Here is a 25,702-nt window from a genome sequence, read left to right on the forward strand (position 1 = left end):
GGATGGTCTCGATCTCTTGACCTCGTGATCTGCCTGCCTCGGCCTCCCAAAGTGCTGGGATTACAGGCGTGAGCCACCACGCCTGGCCCAGTTTTAATTTTTTATTTTGTATATAAGTTCAAAGCCTTCCAAAGTGTTTGTTTATGATTTATTTTCTTGTTAAAATCTGTTCTTGTTCATTGCCTGTTTATAAGTGTTGTCTTGATGTTTATTTTTTACATGTACATTTTAATTTGTCAATCTGTTTCTTCTTTTATTTCAACTGTTCCAAATTTTAGAAAGTTGTTTCAAGTATCTGATACCTAATTCTAATTTATGCTAGCTTTTCTAACATTTGATATTCAACTTCTGATTTTGAGTTTATTTTTGTGTATGGCCTAAGATGCTATTATTCCTGTTGTTACTCAGCCATCCCAGTATCATATTCAATCAACCTCCCCCACCACCACCACTATTTTGAGTGTGGTTGCATTAAAAAGCATGTGGGCTTTTGGTCAGAATAGATTTGGGTGAAATCCTGGCTATGGGTAGCAGTCTTCTTCTACTTTAAGAGTAACTTCTTCACAAAAGGAGCTAGATGATCCTCTGCTTTGCCTCTAATGCTGAGGAATGTTGCACCTACAACTATCATGGAAGACGCTGAAACCTCCAGTACCCAATCCTGTACTCCCAGCACCGTCAGGGAGCCCCACCTCTGGAGGACTCAGACACTCATGCCAGGTAAAGCTGTAGGACAGAGGCCAGGCATGGTGGCTCACAGCTGTAATCCCAGCACTTTAGGTGAGAGGATTGCTTCAGGCCTGGAGTCGAGACTAGCCTGAGTCACATAGCAAGACCCCATCTCTACAAAAAATTAAAAAATTAGTCACACATGGTAGCATGCACCTGTAGTCCCAGCTACTTGAGAGGCTGTTGTGGAGGGATCACTTGAGCCTAGGAGTTTGAGGCTGCTGTGAGCTATGTATGATCATGCCACTGTACTCCAGCCTGGGCAACAGAGCAAGACCCTGTCTCAAAAAAAAAAAAAAAAAGAAAAAAGAAAAAGAAGCTACAGGACATAGGGGAGCTAGTCATATGTCTGTCCTACTGAGACTCTAGATGGCACAGGGCAATGGCATTTGTGTTAGAACCAGAATGCAGCTATGGCTGACTTGGAACCGTCTGTCAGAGGAAAAAAGGCATGCAAATAGTTACTCATTTGACCAAAGCAGAAGAAAACCAAAATGCCCAATGCCTCCAGGAAGAAAGGCAAAGATAGAGATACTAATCATTTCTCTACACATCTGCCATGCCATGGGTGAAGAAGACAGCCAAGTTGGTGAACAGATCTGGAAAGGTTACCATCATTCTTGATTGAACTCTGCCCTCCAACCGAACACCCCTGAGCAGCCACGGCATGCTGGCTCACCGTGCTTCCCACCACGCATGGATCAAGAACACCTCCACAGGTTCTCAGAAGCTACGGCACCAGGACCCATTTGCCTGCTTTTTGCTGTTCCTCTTAAGACAGGGTCCTGCAATCACAGCTCACCGCAACCCCTGCCTCCCAGGCTCAAGCGATGCTCCCATCTCATCCTTCCGAGTAGCTAGGACTACAAGTGCATGCCACCATGCCCAGCTAATTTAAAAAAATTTTTTTTGGTAGAGACAGTGTTTCTCCATGTTGCCCAGGCTAGTTTCAACCTCCTGGGCTCAAGCAATCCTCCTGCCTCACCCTCCCAAAGTGTTGGGATTACAGGCATTAGTTACTGTGCCTGGCCTCTCTTGGTAATTTTGACTATGCCACTCCTAAATATATGCCTCTTGGCCTCTGCATGAGAGAAGGTGGCCTTTGATGTGTTATTTCCAGCACTGTGGTTTACTTTAGCTTTTTAAATTGTTTCTTTCATAATTTCTACTATCATCCAGCGTCAGTGTTTCTAGCCTATCCTATTAAGGCTTATTCTTTTGTTTTGTTTTGTTTTGTTTTTTGAGATGGAGTTTCGCTCTTATTGCCCAGGCTGGAGTGCAATGGCACGATCTCGGCTCACTGCAATCTCTGCCTCCGAGGTTCAAGCTATCCTCTTTCTTCAGCCTCCCAAGTAGCTGGGATTACAGTGCCTGCCACCACGCCTGGCTAATTTTTTGTGCTTTTAGTAGAGTTGGGGTTTCACCATGTTGGCTAGGCTGGTCTTGAACTCCTGACCTCAGGTGATCTACCCACCTTGGCCTCCCAAAGTGCTGGGATTACAGGCATGAGCCACCATGCCCAGCCCCAAGGGTTATTCTTTTGATTTGGGGAACAGGGTTCCTTGGCCCTATTACCCACCACATTGTTCCCCACTCTTTGCATCCTGAGCATCTCCATCTGCATTTTTCACTCCTGAGTACTGGCAGAGATGAGCATAAGGGTAATGGGACTTGATGTAGTGACATTGTATCCACCACATGCTTAGAGAGGTTACATCCACCACAAGCTTAGAGATTCTGTATCCACCACAGGCTTAGAGAGGTTGTATCCATCATACAGTTAGGTTGCATCCACCATACATCTAGAGATGTTGTGTGCACTATACAATCAGCAATATTGTGTCCATCATACATTTAATAATCACAAAGCCATTACATGGCCCACATTTCTGAGCACGTCTTCCCTGAAAATTTTGACACGTGGTTCTAGGACATCACATTTTCCATGCACTGGTTCTTTTTCTTCTGGATGTCAAGCCCTCAGGTCCACATTATCTAGAAGGTGGTTCTTTAAGGTAGTCCAAGAAGGAAATGGGTAAGAAATTTCCCAAAGGCTTTTAAAAGCGATACCTTGCTGACACTCATTGAAACTCATTTCAGAGAATTTGACGATGGTTTTTGGAAGCCATAAGCATTCCAGAAGAACAGAGTAGCTAGAAGTGCCCCCACCATTCATGTGTCCCAGGACTGACTGACGGTGGAAAAGCTTTATGTGTGTGTATTTTCCTTGCTGCCTGGTCAAGGTCTCCAATCAATAGTTTAAGACTTTTTCACAGTTCATTTTCGACCACCCAAGATTTCCTTTAACTTTCCTGCAAACTCAAATATGCATTTAAAAATAATCTGTTTCATTTTTGCAGGATATGGTTGAAACATTTTTCAGATTATCTAGTCTACCATATTGCCCCCCACCTTTTTTTAAATCAGGAATTTTATTTAAGTAAAAACCAATAACAACCTGGTTCTTCAATGGTATTCCTGCCATAGCTAAGACAAGCACTGAGTCCTTTAACTGACCTGCATCAAATTGTTTAGGGGAGATTTTTCCCTCTAGTTTGAGTGTTTAATGCTTTCTTTGCTGCTTATTTTCACTAAATATGGTAGAAATACTTTGAAATCTGCCCAAATTCCATCAGCCCTATTGGAGAGGCACCTGAGAAATGAAGATGGTGTTTCTGACTCATAACTTTCTTTGACATAAGGGAACAATAGGAGTCCCGGAGTAGCTGGGATTACAGACACGTGCCACCATGCCCGGCAAACTTTTTGTATTTTTAGTACAGACAGGGTTTCACCTCCGCAGTGGTCGTTAAAGCTTGACCACTAAATTGCCCTGGTTCTTCAACATGCACTAGGCAGGCTGGACCAGAAGCCAGGAGACCTGGCTCCCAGTCTCATTATCATTACTAACCAGTCCTGGAGTTTTCCCTCACCATGAAAATGGAATTTTTACCATCTGCTTTCTCTGCTTTGTGTGGCAGGAAGATAAAAAAATAATAATAATGGATATTCAAACAGTTTATATTGCATGTAAAATGCAATGTGGCATTGATTGTAGATCCCTTAATTCAGACAGATTTCCCCACGCAGACGCTGTGTGTCACAGGGGGAATGGGCAGCGTCACTTTTTACATCCAGTCATATTATATGAAATTGCAACAAATTCAAAAAGATGCCATCGTGGGAGTGTCGTGAGTAAAAAACAGCTTTCATGAAACTCAAATCTTGAAAGTCAGATGCTTTCTGGGTCTTGTTTAACTGTGAAAGAGATAGATGAAGTATTAGAAATGGAGAAGGAAAGGGGGGAAAAAGCCATCCATTTACTGCTTAAGAATGGCTCTGCTATTGCGATACCTAAGGTCACATGCGTAGCCACTTGGGTTAATGATACTCAGTTTGTCCACGGAGTGGCAGTAGCAACTGTCTGAGAATCAGTCTCAGCCGGGGTTCCTTCTGTCTATAGAAAGTGAAAGACAGACTGTTATTCAAATTCCATGTGCAAAAAAGCCTTCTTACATTAAATACCTGGGCATTTCAGGAAGAAGTTTTTTTTTTTTTTTTTTAAGAGATAAGATTATTTATTGTATAAGCAAAACTATCCTTTTCATATTAAAATATTAATGAACATGTTAATATTGTTAACAGTTTAAGTCTCTTTAAAACTTTTAAAAGAAGTTACTCTCCTTTGCATAATAAGGTTGAGTTTTTCTGTGTTCTTCTTGTATTCTAGCATTTGCTTTTTTCGGATTCTTCAATTTTTAATGTATTTTAATTCTCTTTAAGGCTAAGATTTTTCTTAAAATATTCAGGAAATTTTTACTTTTTTTTTTTTTTTTTTTTAATTGATCATTCTTGGGTGTTTCTCCCCGAGGGGGATTTGGCAGGGTCACAGGACAATAGTGGAGGGAAGGTCAGCAGATAAACAAGTGAACAAAGTTCTCTGGTTTTCCGAGGCAGAGGACCCTGCGGCCTTCCGCAGTGTTTATGTCCCTGGGTACTTGAGATTAGGGAGTGGTGATGACTCTTAACGAACATGCTGCCTTCAAGCATCTGTTTAACAAAGCACATCTTGCACCGCCCTTAATCCATTCAACCCTGAGTGGATACAGCACATGTTTCAGAGAGCACAGGGTTGGGGGTAAGGTCACAGATCAACAGGATCCCAAGGCAGAAGAATTTTTCTTAGTACAGAACAAAATGAAAAGTCTCCCATGTCTACCTCTTTCTACACAGACACGGCAACCATCCGATTTCTCAATCTTTTCCCCACCTTTCCCCCCTTTCTATTCCACAAAACCGCCATTGTCTTCATGGCCCGTTCTCAATGAGCTGTTGAGTACACCTCCCAGATGGGGTGGTGGCCGGGCAGAGGAGCTCCTCACTTCCCAGTAGGGGCGGCCGGGCAGAAGCGCCCCTCACCTCCCGGACGGGGCGGCTGGCCGGGCGGGGGGCTGACCCCCCACCTCCCTCCCGGACAGGGCGGCTGGCCGGGCAGAGGGGCTCCTCACTTCCCAGTAGGGGCGGCCGGGCAGAGGCGCCCCTCACTTCCCCGACGGGGCGGCTGGCCCGGCGGGGGGCTGACCCCCCCACCTCCCTCCCGGACGGGGCGGCTGGCCGGGCAGAGGGGCTCCTCACTTCCTGGTAGGGGTGGCTGGGCAGAGGCGCCCCTCACCTCCCGGACAGGGCGGCTGGCCGGGCGGGCGGCTGATACCCCCACCTCCCTCCCGGACGGGGCGGCTGGCCAGGCGGGGGGCTGACCCCCCCACCTCCCTCCCGGACGGGGCGGCTGGCCGGGCGGGGGGCTGACCCCCTCACCTCCCTCCCGGACGGGGCGGCTGGCCGGGCGGGGGGCTGACCCCCCCACCTCCCTCCCGGACGGGGCGGCTGGCCGGGCGGGGGGCTGACCCCCCCCACCTCCCTCCCGGACGGGGCGGCTGGCCGGGCAGAGGGGCTCCTCACTTCCCAGTAGGGGCGGCCGGGCAGAGGCGCCCCTCACCTCCTGGACGGGGCGGCTGGCCAGGCGGGGGGCTAACCCCCCACCTCCCTCCCAGACGGGGCGGCTGGCCGGGCGGGGGGCTGACCCCCCGACCTCCCCCCCAGACAGAGCGGCTGGCCGGGCAGAGGGGCTCCTCACTTCCCAGTAGGGGTGGCTGGGCAGAGGCGCCCCCCACCTCCCGGACAGGGTGGCTGGCCGGGCGGGGGGCTGATCCCCCCACCTCCCTCCCGGATGGGGCGGCTGGCCAGGTGGGGGGCTGATCCCCCCACCTCCCTCCCGGATGGGGCGGCTGGCCAGGCGGGGGGCTGACCCCCCCACCTCCCTCCCGGACGGGGCGGCTGGCCGGGCAGAGGGGCTCCTCACTTCCCAGTAGGGGCGGCCGGGCAGAGGCACCCCTCACCTCCCGGATGGGGCGGCTGGCCAGGCGGGGGGCTGACCCCCCCCACCTCCCTCCCGGACGGGGTGGCTGGCCGGGCAGAGGGGCTCCTCACTTCCCGGTAGGGGCGGCCGGGCAGAGGCGCCCCTCACCTCCCGGACGGGGCGGCTGGCCGGGCGGGGGGCCGACCCCCCCACCTCCCTCCCGGACAGAGCGGCCGGCCGGGCAGAGGGGCTCCTCACTTCCCAGCAGGGGCGGCCGGGCAGAGGCGCCCCTCACCTCCCAGACAGGGTGGCTGGCCGGGCGGGGGGCTGACCCCCCCACCTCCCTCCCGGACGAGGAGGGAGGACGCTCCTCACTTCTCAGACGGGGTGGCTGCCGGGCGGAGGGGCTCCTCACTTCTCAGACGGGGCGGTTGCCAGGCAGAGGGTCTCCCCACTTCTCAGACGGGGCGGCCGGGCAGAGACGCTCCTCACATCCCAGACGGGGCGGCAGGGCAGAGGTGCTCCCCACATCTCAGACGATGGGCGGCCGGGCAGAGACGCTCCTCACTTCCTAGATGGGATGGCGGCCGGGCAGAGACGCTCCTCACTTTCCAGACTGGGCAGCCAGGCAGAGGGACTCCTCACATCCCAGACGATGGGCGGTCAGGCGGAGACGCTCCTCACTTCCCAGACGGGGTGGCTGCCAGGTAGAGGCTGCAATCTCAGCACTAAGGGAGGCCAAGGCAGGCGGCTGGGAGGTGGTTGTAGCGAGCCGAGTTCACCCCACTGCACTCCAGCCTGGGCGCCATTGAGCACTGAGTTAACGAGACTCCGTCTGCAATCCCGGCACCTCGGGAGGCCGAGGCTGGCAGATCACTCGCGGTTAGGAGCTGGAGACCAGCCCGGCCGACACATCGAAACCCCCCAGGAAGAAGTTTTATTTGACTTAAATTGTGAAGGCAGTTTCTCATTTGAGGAAAAGAAAGATATAATGTGTTTCAGTTGAAATGTCAAGATCCTTTGATTGCACATTTGGTTTCCTAGGATAAATTATTCTAGCCAATGGAGCAGAAACTGGCTAATCAAAGGCACAGTGCACAGTTACACTTCTGTATATCATTCTCTTTTTTTAAAATAATAGCTGGAATTTTTTTGAAAGTGAAATTACAATTTACCACCTCAACTCAGAGGACATATTAGCTTGATAACGTATTCACAGTTGCTGGTGAGTTCAGGCTTAAATCATCAGCTGTCACTCACAAGTGTTTACACTTGAACTTTCCGAATGAGACATCAAACGTCTTGGTAGTGGGTGGGTTTAAACAAAGCTGCCCACGCGAGAACCATTGTGGAGCTTCTTGTTCCAGGGGCCGGTCACGGACAAGCTCATGACCAGCACACTCAGATGTGACAATCAGATAACAAGAGGCAAGAGAAGACTTTCTGGGAAATAAAAGATCATTTTTGTGATTTCTTTAAATTCAGATCATATAAATTAGGTGAAGACAGACATTATTTCTCCTGTTTATGTAAAAGAATTTAGACAATGAAGTCACGAAATTCATGAGAATAATTTAAAGACTGTTGGAACTTCCCAATGTTTTTCTTGGCGTTCAGTCACTACACATAGAAATGTATACTATGCCGGTTCCTAATGACTTAGCAGGTCCCTCAGGCTTTGTTCCACAGGATGTGACATCTCCTCTGCCAACTTTTCCTGCCTCCTTTCCTAATCATAGGATTGTTATTCTCCCTGACAAGTAAAGAATGACAAGATATTTTATTAAAAAGATGTTTTATTTATCTTTTAAAGATTTTTTAATGTATGTATCTGCCTCTGAAATTATTAAGAATGCCTTAATAATAATCCCTCTCATTTTATTTCAGAAGACACTATTGTAATAGCATGGCTAGGAAGGAAACACAGCTAATTATTAAGATGAATCATTTAGCAAGGTGGGGAAAAATCCCTTGTGTGTAAAAATATCTAGTGATTGACATGTTACCAAATTTACATGAAATAGATTTCCATGTAATTGAGACTGATTTTTCCTATTAGATGGAAAGAACCTTCCTGATCAGGACTGGTGTTGGGGGAATGTTTTCCTTATGAAATCAGAAGCAGAGCTTCTGTAGGGCCGTCCGAGATCAGGATGCTTACTTCAAGATGCCACTCTGCATCTCTCCCCACCTGCCAAGTGTTTCCTGTCTCCCAGATGCTTCCTATTGGCTTATTGTAAGGACTTTGACTTCTGCGCTACGTGAACTGGGGAGTCACTGGAAGAGTTTCAGAGGTGCACCTTGGTAGACTCAGGCTTTCTCTGGATCTCACTGGCTGCTCTTATGAGTCCAGAATGGAAGAGGATGAGGACAAATGCAGGGGGATGTTAGGAGACCACTAAGCAGGTCCCTGTCATTTCTCTCTCTGTGATTCCTTTTGCTGCCACTTTCTCCTTGTCCCCTTGGCTCCAGCCCCCTGCTGTCCTTGCTGTTTCTTGCACCCGCCCGTGAGGCATGCTCCTGCCTCAGGCTCTCTGCCTGCCGTGCTCTCACCTCGCAGACCCACGTGATTTCCTCCCGAACCCCCTTCAGGCCTCTGTTCAAACATCACCCTCTCATCGAGGCCTTCCTTGACCACACTGCTTAAAATTGTCCCCCTCGCCTCACCTTACCACCTTCACTGCCTCATTTCTCCTTTGTGCTTAATCACCATCTGACACAGTTATCCAGAGCACGAGCCCCACGAGGAAGGGTCTGTCTTGTCCACTGTTGGACCCCCGACACCTAACACCTGGGGCTGGCCCACAGTTGGGAATTGCATGGCTGTCTGAAGCCAGCACCTTCCTGGTTCTGCTGTTCCCTGGAAGTGGGGTTCAGTACACCCCACGAGCCAAGGCCCTCATCTCAGAGGGCATGCACATGGTTGCCTCAATTGTACTTTCACACTGGACCCTTCCTGCAGTTTACTCTCCTATGTCAGATGCCCTTCAATGAAAGCAAGTACATTGCCACCTTGTCACACCTCTAGTTACCATTTTCTTTATGGTCCAGGTCCTGACCAGCTCTAAAGATGGGTCAGCTGCTGTATTTCCAAGAACCCCATGACTTCCAGGGCCCCTTGTTCCCAGGAGGGCCCCACACCCCAGTCGTCCTGTGCATAACCTCACGGGCCAGCACCTGGTAGCTGCTGGAAGGCTTCTGGGGGATGCCTGGGCCCCTCCAGCCCTACCTCTAGTCCTGCCACTTTACAACTGAGCACCTCCCGCTGCTGCCTGCTGAGCCCTTCAGAGTCCTTGCCACAGGCCCTGTTGACTTTTTCCTGAGAAGGTATGTGCGATGCCAAAGAGAGAAAAGCAGCATTTGCTAATTTGGGTAAAATGTTTCTTTGGGAAGGGCAAATTGATGTACAGTTGTCCCTCAGTATCTGTTGGGACTGGTTCCAGGACCCCGTGGATACCGAAACCCTCAGATGCTCAAGTCCCTTATATCAAATGGTGTAGAATTTACATGTAACCTAAACACTTCCTCCTGTACACTTTAAATCATCTCTAGATCCCTTACACTACCTAATACAAACTAAATGCTATATAAATAATTGTTATACTGTATTTTTTAAATTGCTATTATTTTTTATTGTTGTGCTATTATTTTTATTGGGCTCCCTCCTCCCCCTCCCACCCCAGTAATTTCAATCCAAGGTTGGTGGAATCCATGGATGCAGAAACAATGGATACTGAGGGCCGGCTGACTAGACCTATTTTTATTGTAATTACTCATTCTCTTCTACCTCATTAAGCTTGGTTCTTTCAAGCATGAATACCTGGTTGAATCTGCATAACCTCTTATTATCGACCTACCTTTGTTCACACACAAATGATTGCCACTTAGAGCTCTCCTACCAGGCTCCTTTTGTAAAATAAATTTTATTTTCTCCAGATAGAAGGAAATGTGATATCTTGCGGATTTTGCGGTTTCCTTGTTTTGCTGGATTGCAAGTCCTTTAGACATAAACAAATGTTCTGTACCCCGACATCGGTGGTACCCAGCTGTCAGTTGAGAAAGAGATATAATGTGAATGCCACTCTTGGCCCCAGGCACTCCTCACTTGCCCCCACTGGGGACTGGTTCATACCCTCCTCTCCTGGCCTCAGTTTCCATACCTCTTAGTGAGGCCTTTGCGTTATGCTTCAGAAATATTGTCAGTATGACTTTGAAGATGAAAGTTTGCCCCCAAAATCACTCTCTGTTATCATTGTGAAACCAGAGATGGAATGGAAAAATGGGTTTCTGAGACATTTTAAATTATTCCTTGCTTGTCTTTAGAGGCAAAATTCAGATAAGAAGGCTTATCAATTATACTTTTGTTTCTACTCAAAAACTCATGACTGCTCACTCAAAGACTCCTTGTTCTTATCTTAAAACATTGTTTACAGTGTCCCAGATGAATGGCAACAAATCCTGGGGTTTGGTGTTTGGATGGTACATTTATTCCCTGGGGAAAGAAAGAACAGTTTGAGATGGAACGGGGTTGGGGTGGGAGAATACTTCTCATTCTGAGGAATATTTAATTTTGCCAAGATGAGCATTTCTAGTTCTTAGTCTGTTGATGAAAAGAGCTATGGTTTGTTTCTGGAACTTTTGATAAAAAATAAAGAAATTTGTAGCCTGGGGAGTTTGGTTTTAAAATGCAAACACAGGACTTATGAGTTGAGACTTGGACAGGGTGTCATTTTCTTTTTAAAGGGCAGCAATATGATTCTTTGATTTGTCTTTGTTATCTTGACTTTTAATCCGGATTCCTGGGCAGTTGGTCAGCCCCAGGACATCTCCATGGGCAGGTGGCCTGGCCTTGGCACACTACCCAGTAAATCTCTGCCTGAGAGGACGCTTTAGCTGGGAGGCCAGGCTGATTTTTAAAGGCAGAATTGGACTATTTACTCTAAAACACTCAGTAATACACACTGTTTAGAAAGAAACATTCCTATTCTGGGAGGAAGGAGGAGACACACAGAAGTATCATTTATTTCTAGTCTTTTCTGGTAGAAGCTATGAAGCTGAGTTTACTCTCTGGAAATTTGTAGTTTATTTTCTAGAAAATTGCATTTTATCACTGCAAAAAGGATTTTATTTCCAAATAAGTAGGCTTTTGAGCAAGAGTTTTGGAGTCACAGAGACGGGGTTAAGAAAGTGATAATGTGCAATGGCGATTCTCAAGTTCAAGGAGAAAAAATAACATGCTTTTATTGGGATACTTTGCTTGTCTATAAAAGAAAGTAGCTATTGGCATTTATGTAGAAGTCAGCAGTTTCTTGGCACCAAATAAATAATTTTGTGCTGAATAAAGGGAGAGTTATCCATAGTATTTATTACTAACCAAAGAAATGCAAGGAGAATTGTAATTCATCAGGTTTTGATGGCCAGGAAAGCCAAGCTGTGTTATTAGGGTCTTGACAATCACAGACATTACGGATGGCTGACCTGTAGTGTGTTTGTATGGATAGAGGGCAGAGGGTAGAGTGTGAAATATATCACAGAATTATGTCAAATAATCTGGATAGTTACTACTGCTTAAAATCTAAGTGCACAGCTAGAAAAGTGGGTAGTGACGCACTACAGTCTTGCTGAACACTGGGTAAGAAAATCATAGCAAACGTTGAGTCTGTTTTGGAAATGTTCTAAAACCAGACTATTAACACAGTGAGCCATTTTAAATGTGGCTTGCTACGTGTTTGGAGAGAAACACATACTCTTTTATTAGGAACATGAAACAAACTCTTTGAGCCGCAGTATCACTGCGAGTGAGTTTAATTGCTGGGATTAATAAATCACAGCTGCAAACGTTAAATTCTTGGCAGGATTCTTTATTCAGCTGTTTTCCCCTTGCCCCATTACATTCCAGATTTATGGTCTGCATTATGTCTGGAGCCAGAAGTAAGCTTGCTCTTTTCCTCTGCGGCTGTTACGTGGTTGCCCTGGGAGCCCACACCGGGGAGGAGAGCGTGGCTGAACATCACGAGGCTGAATATTATGTGGCTGCCGTGTATGAGCATCCATCCATCTTGAGTCTGAACCCTCTGGCTCTCATCAGCCGCCAAGAGGCCTTGGAGCTCATGAACCAGAACCTTGACATCTATGAACAGCAAGTGATGACTGCAGCCCAAAAGGCAAGAATGCTCCTCGGAACCTGAGTTTCTCTCATACAGAGCAGATTGCTCTTTACCCCTTGATCAGTGGTTGGGTAATCCCAGGCTTCCTACCACCCTCTGAAAAAGCATCCAGGTAGTTAACCTGAGTTGAATTAGTCAGTTGGATTAGGAGCCTTACCCCTCAGAGAGTGGTCCGTGGACCGGCAGCATCAGCATCCCCCGGGAGCTTGTTAGAAATACAGAATCTTGGGCGGCACCCCAGACCTACTGAATCAGAATGTGCATTGCAGCAGGATCCCCAGGTGATGCTTTCACATGGCAAGTATGAGAAGCCCAGGACTAGATCCCCAGTTCTCAAGTGTGGTTGTACATAAGAATCACCAGGCAAGTGGTAAACACTATGGCTGCCCGGGTCCTGGAGAGTCCGTTTTAATTGGTGTGGAAGGGGTGTGGACTGGCACTGGGATTGTTTTAAGGCTCCCCAGGGCAGTCTAATGTGCAGAAAAATTTGAAGATGACTGGGCGTGATGACCTCTCTGAGTCATTCGAAGCTTCACTGAAGTAGTAAGCATCTGCAAGAATGCCGTTTGCTCCCTTCAGACTGTTTGAGGCTCGTTTCCGGTCTCTATGTCGGACTACGATCAGTCTGAGACCTTCGCCCAGATAGAACTGACCCCAAACTGACAAAGGGAAGGTCAGTGCCAGCCTTTGTGAAGGCTTCCTGGTTGGCCTGAATTTCCTGCTCCCTTCAGGAAGGGTGGGGACAAAGGAGAGGCCCCCCTGGGGGCAAAGAGGGAAATATCAGAGGTTGCCTAAGAAAATGCCCTGCTGGAAAACACAAACCCGAAGGGAAGTTTGGGCTGTAACTCTGGTGGCAGGGTGACCAAGCGCAGCTGCTTGAGGAAGCCCTGCTGTGCCTCAACAGGATGTAAACTCATTGTGAGCAACACTTTCCTGCTCTCTGTGAACGTAAAGGGCAGAACCAGCAGGTCCTGCCCCAAACAGTCCCTGCCTTAGAGCAGGGTGGTCGGGATGGCCTGGACAGCCACAGCAATTAAAAAATTGCAACATTTTAAAATTTTAGTCTATAATATATATACAAAGGCTATGTGTATGGGGTGGGGGGGTGTTTGGGGGCAGGGGGTGTGTATGTGTGTATAGCATGATGTTGAAAGGGAACTTGAAGACTTGGTCCAGCTTCTTTTTTTTCAACCAAGACCAACTTTTGCAAGGGTGACACTTTTCTTTAGTCCCAACCTGACATACGGTTTCTCCTTGAACACCTTCAGTGGCTCAGACTCACAGGTCCGTTTGTTCCAATGGTGGGAACTTCTGGACAGGTCTTCCTTTCAATGAGCAGCAGTCAGCCTCCCCGTAACTGCCACCACGATTCTATCCTCAGAGCTAAAGGGAGCAGGACCGTGTCCCTTATCACGGCATGCCATCTTCTCCACCTTTGAGGACAGCTGTCATGATCCCCCCGGCATCTGTCCCCCAGGCTATATCCTCAGTCCCTTCCACAGTTCCTTAGGAGACTCAGTTTCCAAACCTTCTACTAAAGACTTCCACGTTTTCTCTGTGCTCAGAACGGTATGCAGCTATCCCGATTCTGTCTAATAAGGGCAGGGTAGAGAACTCTCACCTGTCGCATTCTAGATGTTGTCCCCAGAAAACTGCTGGCAGCCACATGTCTCATTATGGGTGTATAAGGCACTTGCTGTCAACTAAAACACCTTTTCACATGAGCAGACACACATGCTGCCATTGCCATCCTGTACTTATAAATTATAAAGGTGATTGATTTAAGCTGAGGGCAAGACTTCACATTTATGCTGTTAAATTTCATCATTCCAGCCTGTTGGGCTATTTAGGGATCTTTACTGACATCCCAAGTATCAGTTACCTTTACGTCATTCACACATATGATACACACCTCATTTATGTCTATGCTGAAGTCAGTGTAAAAAAACCCCAGGCTGTGCCCTCAGACCTCCTGATGACACTGATCTCCTAGAGGGCAGGCATTCTCTTGATAGAGATGTTTGCCTGCATGGCACTGAGTCCAGCACCTGAAATGTCATCTGCCTCTTGCTTCCCTCCCCGATCCACCAGACCATTCTGAGACATTTGGCAAATGACACACTGAAACCCAGACTGTGGCTGTAGAATTCTCCTGCATTCACCTTTCAATAATCTGCCCCCAGAGGAAACACTTAACACGGTTTTGTTGAAACCCACGCCAGTTGCACAGCATCACTCCGTCTCTATTTGTTTTCCAGGAGCCAGGATTAAGCTGTTGATATGATCACTTTTAGAATTTACAGATATCTCAGTTCCCATACGTGGTTATATGTTTTTTGTTTGTTTTCCAGCAGCACTTTTATTTTTCCTTACACAATGACATGTTGCTGGGGCCTAATGTTCTCACGTAACAGTAGAAAACCAAAATTTGTTGTCATCTCTTCAAAGAATCGAGAATTGCATACAGAAAAACCTTACATAAATTAAAAGGATGAATACATTTACAGGTGTAAATGCAAACCACTTCCAACTCAGACAAGTAACAGCCCATGGTGTTCTGGCAGAAAACATCAGCTAAGAAAGGAAACTGGCTCCTAAGTCTTGGACTTTCCAACCCTTACAGACCGGCAGAACAGAAACAACTGGTTCAGGAGCCCTTGCCAGCCTCTAGAGAAATCCCAGAACACGCAGCCCTGACGTATTAATACCCTGCACAGATCAGAGACTGCTGGCCACGCAGACTCACCAAGCCACAGACTTGTCTTCCACAAGCACTTTCTTATCTTAGCCACAAAGTGACCAAGCCACATGTACTAAGGGTTGAAATCAAAGATATGTACAGGGTTTAAGCAAATCTGGTTATATGTTTTAAAGCAACTTCTAAGACAAATTGATGGCAAGTTTGTGTGAAAGTTTTATATCAAAGTTGTTATAAGAGGTTCCTGAGCAAACCAATTGAAATACAGTCATGCATTGCTTAATGACAGGGATATGTTCTGAAAGGATGCATCATTAGGCCATTGTGTCATTGTGCATGCATCATAGCATGTACTTACACAAACCTACATGGTACGGCCTACTACGCACCTAGGCTATATGGTATGGCCCATTGTTCCTAGACTATAAACCTTTACAGCATATTACTGTACTGAACACTGTAGGCACTTGTAACAAGTGGTAAGTATTTGTGTATGTAAACATAGAAAAGGTACAATAAAAATTCAGTACTATAATCTTATGGGACCACCATCACATATGTGGTCTGTCATTGACCAAAATGTCATCATGCAGTGCATGACTATATTTCTGTCTCAGTAGGGGCATTCATAGGGAAAAAACAGAGTCTAGTTTCAAGATGATTAGGCTGGGCAGTCACTTGGGATTGTAACCTTCATTCCTCAGAAGGAAGGGATTCTTGATCTTATTGAGGTCTACCAGAAAATTGCTGAAGCCATTTATCAGGAATGCAACTTACTTCCTAGATAGGATTACTCATCACATCAGACCCAAAATTTTGCCCAGCTCAGGTTTGGTTCCTCTCCTCATTCCTGGTTGATAATAATCTAGTATGTATACATAATTTAAATGTTATTCTCCATGAAAAACCATTCAAAGTTTTGTTTTTAATAAAGAAAAATGTCTATCCAAATATAATTTTCAAAAATCTGAAAAGATGACTCATACAAATATAGAACGAATAAAGCTTTTATTTAATTCATTAATTAAGGAACCAGTAAGATGGTAAAGCTGGTTCAAAGGAAAATTCGAGGAATGGAAATGTGTATATCAGTCAGTCCAGTGATTGTTGAAATGAATTTCCTAATAGATGCAAAACTGGGTAATGTCCTATAGGGCAAAACAATTGTAATCTTTGAGGTGATCTTTTAAATAACAAAGTCAAACAGTGGTACATTCTCCAGCTAATTAAAGAATAATTGAGTGAGCCTATTAAACAGTACCCTAGTATAATTTGGAAAGGCTGCATCTCCATCTTGCCTTATTTTTAGGTTTGAGATAATTTTTCTTTACATGGTCATTGCTAAGTGTGCAATGAGATGATACTGTACTGGAAGGAACATACATTGGTATAGTATTTCTGGAAAGCAGTTTGGCAGTGTGTGTTAAGAACTTAAAAGTTTAATTTTTAGGCCAGGTGCTGTGGCTCATGCCTGTAATCCCAGCATTTTGGGGGGCCAAAGCGGGCGGATCACTTGAGGTCAGGAGTTTGAGACCAGCCTGATGGTGAAACCCCATCTCCACTAAAAATACAAAATTTGGCCAGGTGTGGTGGCGCATGTCTGTAATCCCAGCTACTCAGGAGGCTGAGGCACGAAAATTACTTGAACCCAGGAGGCGGAGATTGCAGTGAGCCGAGATCACAACACTGCACTCCAGCCTGGGCGACAGACCAAGACTCTCTCTCAAAAAACAAAACAAAACTTAAAACTCTAATTTTTATACCCTTTGATCCAGTAATTTCACTTGTAAGACTTTATTCCAAAGAAATAATCAAAAGATGCAATCAAAGATTTGTGTGAAGTGTATAATTATGCAATAAGTGTTTTGAGCACACTATGCAGATGGTCACCACAGTTTTCCTTTTATTACAAAAAGTTGGGAACACTTCAAATTCCAATAATAGAGGATAAATTATGGCGTCCTCTTAAATATGATGTGGCCCCATTACAAATGGATTTTTGAAAGTTTTTTTTTTTTTTTCCTTTTTTTTTTTGTGGTGGAGTTTCACTTTGTCACCCAGGCTGGAGTGCAATGGTGCGATCTCAGCTCACCGCAACCTCTGCCTCCCGGGTTCCAGTGATTCTCCAGCCTCAGCCTCCTGAGTAGCTGGGATTGCAGGTGCCCGCTACCATGCCTGGCTAATTTTTGTATTTTTAGTAGAGACGGGGTTTCATCATGTTGGGCAGGCTGGTCTTGAACTCCTGAGCTCAGGTGATCTGCCCACCTGGGCCTCCCGAAGTGCTGGGATTACAGGCGTGAACTGCCATGCTTGGCCGTATTTTTTAAAGTTCTTAATGAGGAAAGTCAAGATGTAAAACCGTATATTTATTATTATCTCCATTATATACACACATACATGTATACAGAGAGAAAAAGTAATGAAAATAACCAAAATATTAACAATAAGTATCTGTGTTATAGAATTATGATTGTTTTCCCCCCTGTTTTCCAAATTTTCTACAGTAAAACTTTTGAAGCTTTTATAACCAGGAAAAAAATTTAAAAGTTTGCAATGCATTCCAGAAATAAGTGTCTCAAACTTTGCTAATTTGAATTATTCATGCCTTCTCTGCCTGCCTTCTCCACCTTCCTCCCTGGGGCTGGTGTTCCCGGCTTGACATTTTAAACCCTGTAAGTGGAGAGCAGTGGAGGAATGATGCCCCAGCCCTGAGAGCTGAGGGCGGCCCTGTTTGTTTGTATTTTCTTAGGTTGCTGTAGATGTCACAGGGAGTTCCGGGCATCACAGCCAGGGAACACAGGATGTTGCCAGGTGTGGGAAAAGGCCTTTAGGGTGGTCAGAGTCCCGAAGAGAGCCTCCTAATTCCCAGCTGGGGAATGGAGATTTCAAGCGAGTTCTTGTTTCCAGGCTGAGATCAACACACTTGCCTCTTACCCACTGGCCCAGTGGATCCTAACCTTGGCTACAAATGAGAATCACCCGGGGTACTTTTAAACAAACACTGTTGCCAGTATCCCACCCACAGTCAATCAAATCAGACTTTGTAGGGGTGGGCCCCGGCATCAGTGGTTTTTCAGAAGTTCCCCAACTGATTTAGGTGCACAATGGAAGCTGACAACCACCAGACTGAAGATACCACGTGTGTTAATGGGCCCAGTGTATTCAAGGCCCAGTAGTTGGCCCCATCTCCCCTGGTACCCTAAGAACTCTAAATCCTTTCTAGCTATTAGCTTGTCAAACTCCTGAGCTTACTTTCAATGGAGCTTACGCATTCCCTCCTTCCCTCACATGACCCCAGGCACAGTTAATGGTTGTTCCTAGAGGACTTTGTCTTTGTTCCTTGGGGATCAGGTGGAGTGAGACAGTATCCCCAAGACTAAGATCTCTGAGGAGAGTAAAGACACCATCTCTGTGCCTCTGGTTCCTGCTACAGAGTAACTTCCTGATGGTTGCCAAAAGAATGAACAGAAGAATGAATGAATGCAGCGGTGCTTCCTGCCATCTGATAACAGACTATTCTTTGATGTTTTCATTTTCAGGATGTACAGATTATAGTGTTTCCAGAAGATGGCATTCATGGATTCAACTTTACAAGAACATCCATTTATCCATTTTTGGACTTCATGCCGTCTCCCCAGGTGGTCAGGTGGAACCCATGCCTGGAGCCTCACCGCTTCAATGACACAGAGGTGATTCCTGCCTTTTTCCTCAGTAGGCTGAGGGTACACAGAGGTGATCTAAGTCAGGGACCAGAAGCTGTGACATGTTAACTAAGATTGATAGGAGACCTTAACATCCCAAAAATCCAACCCAAACTCCCAAAGATCCATGTGCCACATGTTCATTCTATTAAAGAATGTCTGACGTTACAAGGCACTTATTCATCTATGGATCTTTCCATTTATTAATTACACAGGAAATACAGGAATGTATACTTAAACCAAACCAAAAGTAAAAAAAGAAAAGTTCATCTTCACCACAGCCTGCACCTCATCCCATGCCCTTGCTTAGAGAAACTGCCATCAACAATCTGATGTGCATTCAGCTGTATTCTTTTCTATGCATTTCATAGTTATTGACATCCTCTTTTTTTTTTTTTTTTTTTTTTTGAGATGGAGTCTTACTCTGCCACCCAGGCTGGAGCGCAGTGGCGCAATCTCAGCTCACTGCAAGCTCTGCCTTCCGGGTTCATGCCATTCTCCTGCCTCAGCCTCCCGAGTAGCTGGGACTACAGGCACCCACCACCACGCCCGGCTAATTTTTTGTGTGTGTGTATTTTTAGTAGAGATGGGGTTTCACCATGTTAGCCAGGATGGTCTCGATCTCCTGACCTTGTGATCTGTCTACCTCGGCCTGCCAAAGTGCTGGGATTACAGGCATGAGCCACTGCGCCTGGCCTTGACATCCTCTTTTTAAGCATACTATATGCTTATTCATTTTAAATTTTTGCTATTATATTTTTGTAAACATGTTCAAGTTTTTCTGTAAAATAAAATTTTTAGAAATGAAATCCCTCAGGCCAGGTGCGGTGGCTCACACCTGTAATCCCAGCTACTTGGGAGGCTGAGGCAGGAGAATCACTTGAACCTGGGAGGCAAGAGTTGCGGTGAGAAAAGATCGCGCCACTGCATTCCAGCCTGGGCAACAGGAGCAAAACTCTGCCTCAAAAAAAAAAAAAAAAAAAAAAAAAAAGAAATGGAATCCCTCAAAGGATATGTACATTTTAAATTATATTAAAGAGTACCAAATTTCCCACTTAAAAAACTTTGATTTCACTTTACAGCCCCAGTCATGCAGTATGAGTGCCTCTTTTTCCATCCTTTGGTCAATGCAAGATAGAATAATCTTTTGAGCCTGGGCACAGTGCTTCACATCTGTAATCCCAGCATTTTGGGAGGCCAAGGCTGGCGGATAGCTTGAGCTCATGAGTTCGAGACCAGCCTGGCCAACATGGTGAAACCTCGTCTCTACAAAAAATACAAAAATTAGCTGGGTGTGGTGGTGCATGCCTGTAGTCCCAGCCACTCAGAAGGCTGAGATAGGAGGATGGCTTGAGCCTGGGAGGCGGAAGTTGCAGTGAGCCAAGATTGTGCCACTGCACTCCAGCCTGGGCGACAGAGCCAGACCCTGCCTCAAAAAAAAAGAAAAAGAAGAATCTTTTGACTTTTTGCCAGTCTTATGAAGGTGAGAAATGATAGCTATTTCATTGTTGTAATTTGCACTTCTCTCTCACTAATGAGATTGAGCATCTTTTGAGATGTTCGTGGGTCACTTTTCTTTGTCCTTCTGTGAATCACCTGTTTATATCCTTTGCACATTTTCAGTAGTGGTTGCTTTTTTCTTATTGATTTATATGATAGCTGTTTATTATGGATAAATATAAGTACTTTTATATTTAAAAATTGTGAGAGCCAAGTACAATGGTGCACACCTGTAGTCCCAGCTTCTTAGGAGGCTGAGACAAGAGGATTGCTTGAGGCCAGGAGTTTGAGTCCAGCCTGGGCAATATAACAAGACCCTGTCGCTGAAAAAAAAAAAAAAAAGAAAGAAAGAAAAAAAAAAGAAGAGGAAGCAAAAGGAAGGATTTTAAAAACTCATTTATTTTATTTTATTTATTTATTTATTTATTTATTTATTTATTTATTTATTTTGAGACGGAGTCTTGCTCTGTCGCCCAGGCTGGAGTGCAGTGGTGCGATCTCGGCTCACTGCAAGCTCCGCCTCCTGGGTTCACGCCATTCTTCTGCCTCAGCTTCCCGAGTAGCTGGGACTACAGGCATCCACCACCACGCCCGGCTAATTTTTTGTATTTTTAGTTGAGATGGGGTTTCACCGTGTTAGCCAGGGTGGTCTCAATCTCCTGACCTCATGATCCACCCGCCTCAGCCTCCCAAAGTGCTGGGATTACAGGCAAAAAACTCATTTATTTACACCTTTTTTTCCTCTAGGTGCTCCAGCGCCTAAGTTGTATGGCCATCAGGGGAGATATGTTCTTGGTGGCCAATCTTGGGACAAAGCAGCCTTGTCATAGCAGTGACCCAAGGTGCCCAAAAGATGGGAGATACCAGTTCAACACAAATGTCGTGTTCAGCAATAATGGAACCCTTGTTGACCGCTACCGTAAACACAACCTCTACTTTGAGGCAGCATTTGATGTTCCTCTTAAAGTGGATCTCATCACCTTTGATACCCCCTTTGCTGGCAGGTTTGGCATCTTCACATGCTTTGATATATTGTTCTTTGACCCTGCCATCAGAGTCCTCAGAGACTACAAGGTGAAGCATGTTGTGTACCCAACTGCCTGGATGAACCAGCTCCCACTCTTGGCAGCAATTGAGATTCAGAAAGCTTTTGCTGTTGCCTTTGGCATCAACGTTCTGGCAGCTAACATCCACCACCCAGTTCTGGGGATGACAGGAAGTGGCATACACACCCCTCTGGAGTCCTTTTGGTACCATGACATGGAAAATCCCAAAAGTCACCTTATAATTGCCCAGGTGGCCAAAAATCCGGTGGGTCTCATTGGTGCAGAGAATGCAACAGGTGAAACGGACCCATCCCATAGTAAGTTTTTAAAAATTTTGTCAGGCGATCCGTACTGTGAGAAGGATGCTCAGGAAGTCCACTGTGATGAGGCCACCAAGTGGAACGTGAATGCTCCTCCCACATTTCACTCTGAGATGATGTATGACAATTTCACCCTGGTCCCTGTCTGGGGAAAGGAAGGCTATCTCCACGTCTGTTCCAATGGCCTCTGCTGTTATTTACTTTACGAGAGGCCCACCTTATCCAAAGAGCTGTATGCCCTGGGGGTCTTTGATGGGCTTCACACAGTACATGGCACTTACTACATCCAAGTGTGTGCCCTGGTCAGGTGTGGGGGTCTTGGCTTCGACACCTGTGGACAGGAGATCACAGAGGCCACGGGGATATTTGAGTTTCACCTGTGGGGCAACTTCAGTACTTCCTATATCTTTCCTTTGTTTCTGACCTCAGGGATGACCCTAGAAGTCCCTGACCAGCTTGGCTGGGAGAATGACCACTATTTCCTGAGGAAAAGTAGGCTGTCCTCTGGGCTGGTGACGGCGGCTCTCTATGGGCGCTTGTATGAGAGGGACTAGGAGAAGTGTGTGGTCTGTGGGGCGGACTCTGGCCATCATGTTGACAGCCTTGCACTTCCACAGGCTACAAGCCCTGGGACCACCTTTCTGCCTTAAGGGCAGGAGCCCACTTCTGTGGCACCAGATTCCACCCTGGGAACTGTGGAAAAATTAGGAGAGGCAGATTCCCTCAGTGTCTTCCTCTTAAACCTCAATCATCGAGACATTAGGGGGTATTTTCTGTTCACATTTATCTTTTTCAAGCCAGATCTTCCTCTATCAAATCTCTCAGTATGCGATTGGTCTCAAGCTAAAACAAAAATAAATGTCAGTTTATATTTTACACATCCACAAAGCAGTGGCTTGGGGTTTGTTTTGTTTTTTTTTTATCTTGTTGATCAAGTGACACCCAGGACATGTAAATATTTCATAAGCCTTAAACATTTTCTGAGGTAAGAAACAAGCTCTCAAAGCAAAAGCTCAATTAGAAATGGCCCTTGTGGGGAACCTTCCCATTCTGGTCAATCAGAACTCTATCCAGATGAAATGGCAATGCTAGCGCCACCAGCAACGTCAGAAACGTAGACCTTAAAGCGGCTTTTAAAAATAGAAAAGAAGCGTTCCTCACATCTGCCAGTAATGGAATTTTCTGTCAGTAAACGGAATGTGTAGGCAGGACCTGGAATAACTGGAGAGAGTGCAACGCTTCGGGGTGAAGGGCGGGTGGGGACTGGAAATGTTGAGACGGGGGCAGCCATGGGAAGGTATGAGTAATAGAATTCTTTCTGTACGACACAGCTCATCCAGGGATTCCAGGGACCTTAATAAATCACGGTAGCTTTGGGCAAGAGTTGGGCACGTTGCCTGACTGTGCAGGATGGATTGATGCTGGAATAATTTGATCTGGAGCCCTATAGAGGATCTCGTTGCTTTGCAGCGATGCCTGGCACCCCATAGAGATAAGTTGCAGGGACTGCCGTGAAGGGCATGAAGGGTGGCCCACTTTAGTCATGCATTTATTCAATCACCCAACAGGCACAGAGCAGGAGCTTCCCATGTTAGGAATTCCAGATGCAAAATTATCAGACTCAATATGGTGAAGACATTTTTAGGCCACTGATTTCTGTGTAATTTGTGTCCAATATTTCAAAGCCATTTTAAAAAAGGATTTTGACTGCATGCCTAGTAGCTGTTTCAGATCATTTTTTAAGTACAGAATGGATAATTAGTCTTCAGTGATTTGCCTCTTAAATGTGGCCGTTTAGTTTGAACTCCTTTTTAGTTTTTTTAAACAGTATATGCTTAAACATCACACGATTTTATAAAGCAAGAAAAATGAAATGATCTCCCTATTCCCCCACGGTGTAGGCCTCCAGATCCTTTTCTGGCTTTTAGGCAGGACAATTAACAACGTGGATTCTGCAGTCAGACTGATGGGGTTTCCATGCATGGCCTCACCATTTACTCCTCACTGGGGAGACCTTGGGCCTCGGTTTTGTATTCATAGAATGCATGTTGAATAAACCATGTGGGAAAAAGCAGAGCCAGCACCAGCCCCTGCTGACTCACTGATCCCTCGAAAAGGTCTGGGATGAGTCAAGTCTTCAGGGAATAAGCAGGAAGGACTTGGAATTCCTGAGCAAGCCCTGGGTTCCCCACACCCTAGGAAGTCCCTCTGGAAGGGGAGCAGGACCTCTCCCACCAGATGACGGAGTTCGCTTTCTCGCCCAGTGCAGCTCCCACCAGGCGTGAGCTGGCAGTCCAGAAGCGGCCCCAGATGTGGCTATCCACCGCCCAGCCTGCTTCCCTGCCTCAAACCCTAGGGAGACAGAAATTACCTAAAAATGCATATCATTGCCTTATGCCAAGATGATTCAAATAAGCCTGAGAAAGAGAGGCCAGCGCTAAATACAGACTTGGCAGAACTACTTCACCCAGTAAACATCTAATCAGCACCTGCAGGATCCTCATTCTGCCCTTCTGGGCAGAGCACCACGAACTTTCCCTGAGTTATTTTCTACCAACAATTTAGAATGAATTGCTCGTGAAGTAGAAATGAGGGGAAAAGCAACTAATGGTGGTAGAACAAAGTAATTTTTACAATTAAAAGAAGTAGCTGCCAGATGACAGAACAAAGTAGAGGACGGGAAAATAAATCATTTTCAGGGAAAAAATATATCTATGACTAATGGTTGTGATTATGTTTTTGTCGATTGTGATCCTGAAACTCAGGAAGCAAATGGCAATCTTGACCACAACATGGAGACAGGAAATCAAATGCATTTTTGGCTAAACCAGACTTGGGGGAAGTAGCTTGGTTTGCGTGGTTGCTCATGTAGGTGCAGCTGTGCTTTTCTGTGGTTTTTCTCACACGGGAAGTGAGAGGCACAGTGAGCTGTATTCACACTGGATTTAAAAGCCCTGTTCTTAGAGAGGAAAAAACCAGGCCTCCTCACAGACTGCCAAGTCCCAGAGCCCACCATGTCTGCTCTCAAGACACAGGCCTGTCCAGAGCCCCTGCTGAGGGAAACCCACCCAGGCCACTTTTCCCCACAGGTGGCCCTGCTTGGTACCTGTGCCCCCACCCCCCAGCCATGGTATATTGAACCAGGAGGAGGCACCCAGCCCAAGGCCAGCCCATCAGAGCACTGGCTAGTAGCCCAGGAGGTGTCCCTGCACAGAAGATCTCCTCAGAGAGGACCGATGGTGAGTTGGCCACTCTGATTCTCAATGAAACTCAGAACCGCTCAAGTGAAATGACCGCTCAAAGAACAATTTCTCAACAAAGTGGATTTATATAGGACAAAATAGAAAGGCATAAAAGTATGAAATGTTTTGTGCACAAAGGCCTAGATTTGAGACAAGAGCTGATGTGGCCTGAAGATCTGTGAGTAGGACTACTTGGGAGGCCATGTTGCTTCTCAGGCCAGAGAAAGGTCCTGGTCTCCTGGCTTCAGTCTTTCATTCCCTAACCTCCCTTTGAATGTTAGTTACCTATTCCCACATAACAAAGTGCCCCAAAACTTAATGGCGTAAAACAAGCATGGACATTGTTAATTCACCCAGTTCTGTGGGGCAGGAAAGCGGGTCTCTCATGAGGCTACAGTCAAGATGTCAGCCGAGGTGACAGTCAAGATATCAACCAAGGCTGCAGCCGGTTGAAGGCCTCACTGGATTTGGAGAATATTATTGATTGAATTGCGTCTTCCCCAAAAAAGATATGTTGTGGTCCTAACCCCTAATAGCTCAGAATGTGGCCTTATTTGGAAATAGGGTCTTTGCAGATGCAATGAAGATATAAGTTAAAATGAGATCACACTAGAGTAACTGGGCCCTTAATCCAATATGACATGTCCTTATCAGAAGAGGAGAAGACACACACACAGGGAGAAGATGACCATGTGACAACAGGGGCAGAGATCACAGGGATGCCTCTACCAGACAAGGCACACCAGAAATTGCTTGCCAACAAACACCAGAAATTAGAAGAGGCAAGAAACAACTCCCCACACACAACCCACCCCTGCAGGTTTCAGAAGAAGCGTGGCTCTGCCAACACCTTGATTTTGGATTTCCAGCTTCCACAACTATGAGACAATAAGTTTCTGTTGTTTGAAGCCACCCAGTTCAGGGTACTTTGATATGGCAGACC

The 25,702-nt window shown here is 46.2% G+C and overlaps 1 protein-coding gene across 5 annotated transcripts in view; it reads left to right on the plus strand.

The window, feature by feature from the left end:
* Positions 1 to 22,405, plus strand: part of BTD (biotinidase) — a 46,825-nt gene extending 24,420 nt beyond the window's left edge. For 3 of the 5 annotated variants that reach the window (XM_016940009.3, XM_003950038.5, XM_063805263.1), the window contains exons 2-4: positions 11,985 to 12,249; positions 18,490 to 18,639; positions 20,899 to 22,405. In XM_016940009.3, the coding sequence (XP_016795498.1) occupies positions 11,989 to 12,249; positions 18,490 to 18,639; positions 20,899 to 22,071 (1,584 nt within the window). In that variant the 5' untranslated portion in view covers positions 11,985 to 11,988 and the 3' untranslated portion in view covers positions 22,072 to 22,405. 5 annotated transcript variants of the gene reach the window in all.
* The last annotated feature ends 3,297 nt before the right edge of the window (positions 22,406 to 25,702 follow it).

The sequence above is a fragment of the Pan troglodytes genome, chromosome 2, assembly GCF_028858775.2.
Source record: "Pan troglodytes isolate AG18354 chromosome 2, NHGRI_mPanTro3-v2.0_pri, whole genome shotgun sequence".
Classification (NCBI taxonomy): Eukaryota; Metazoa; Chordata; class Mammalia; order Primates; family Hominidae; genus Pan; species Pan troglodytes.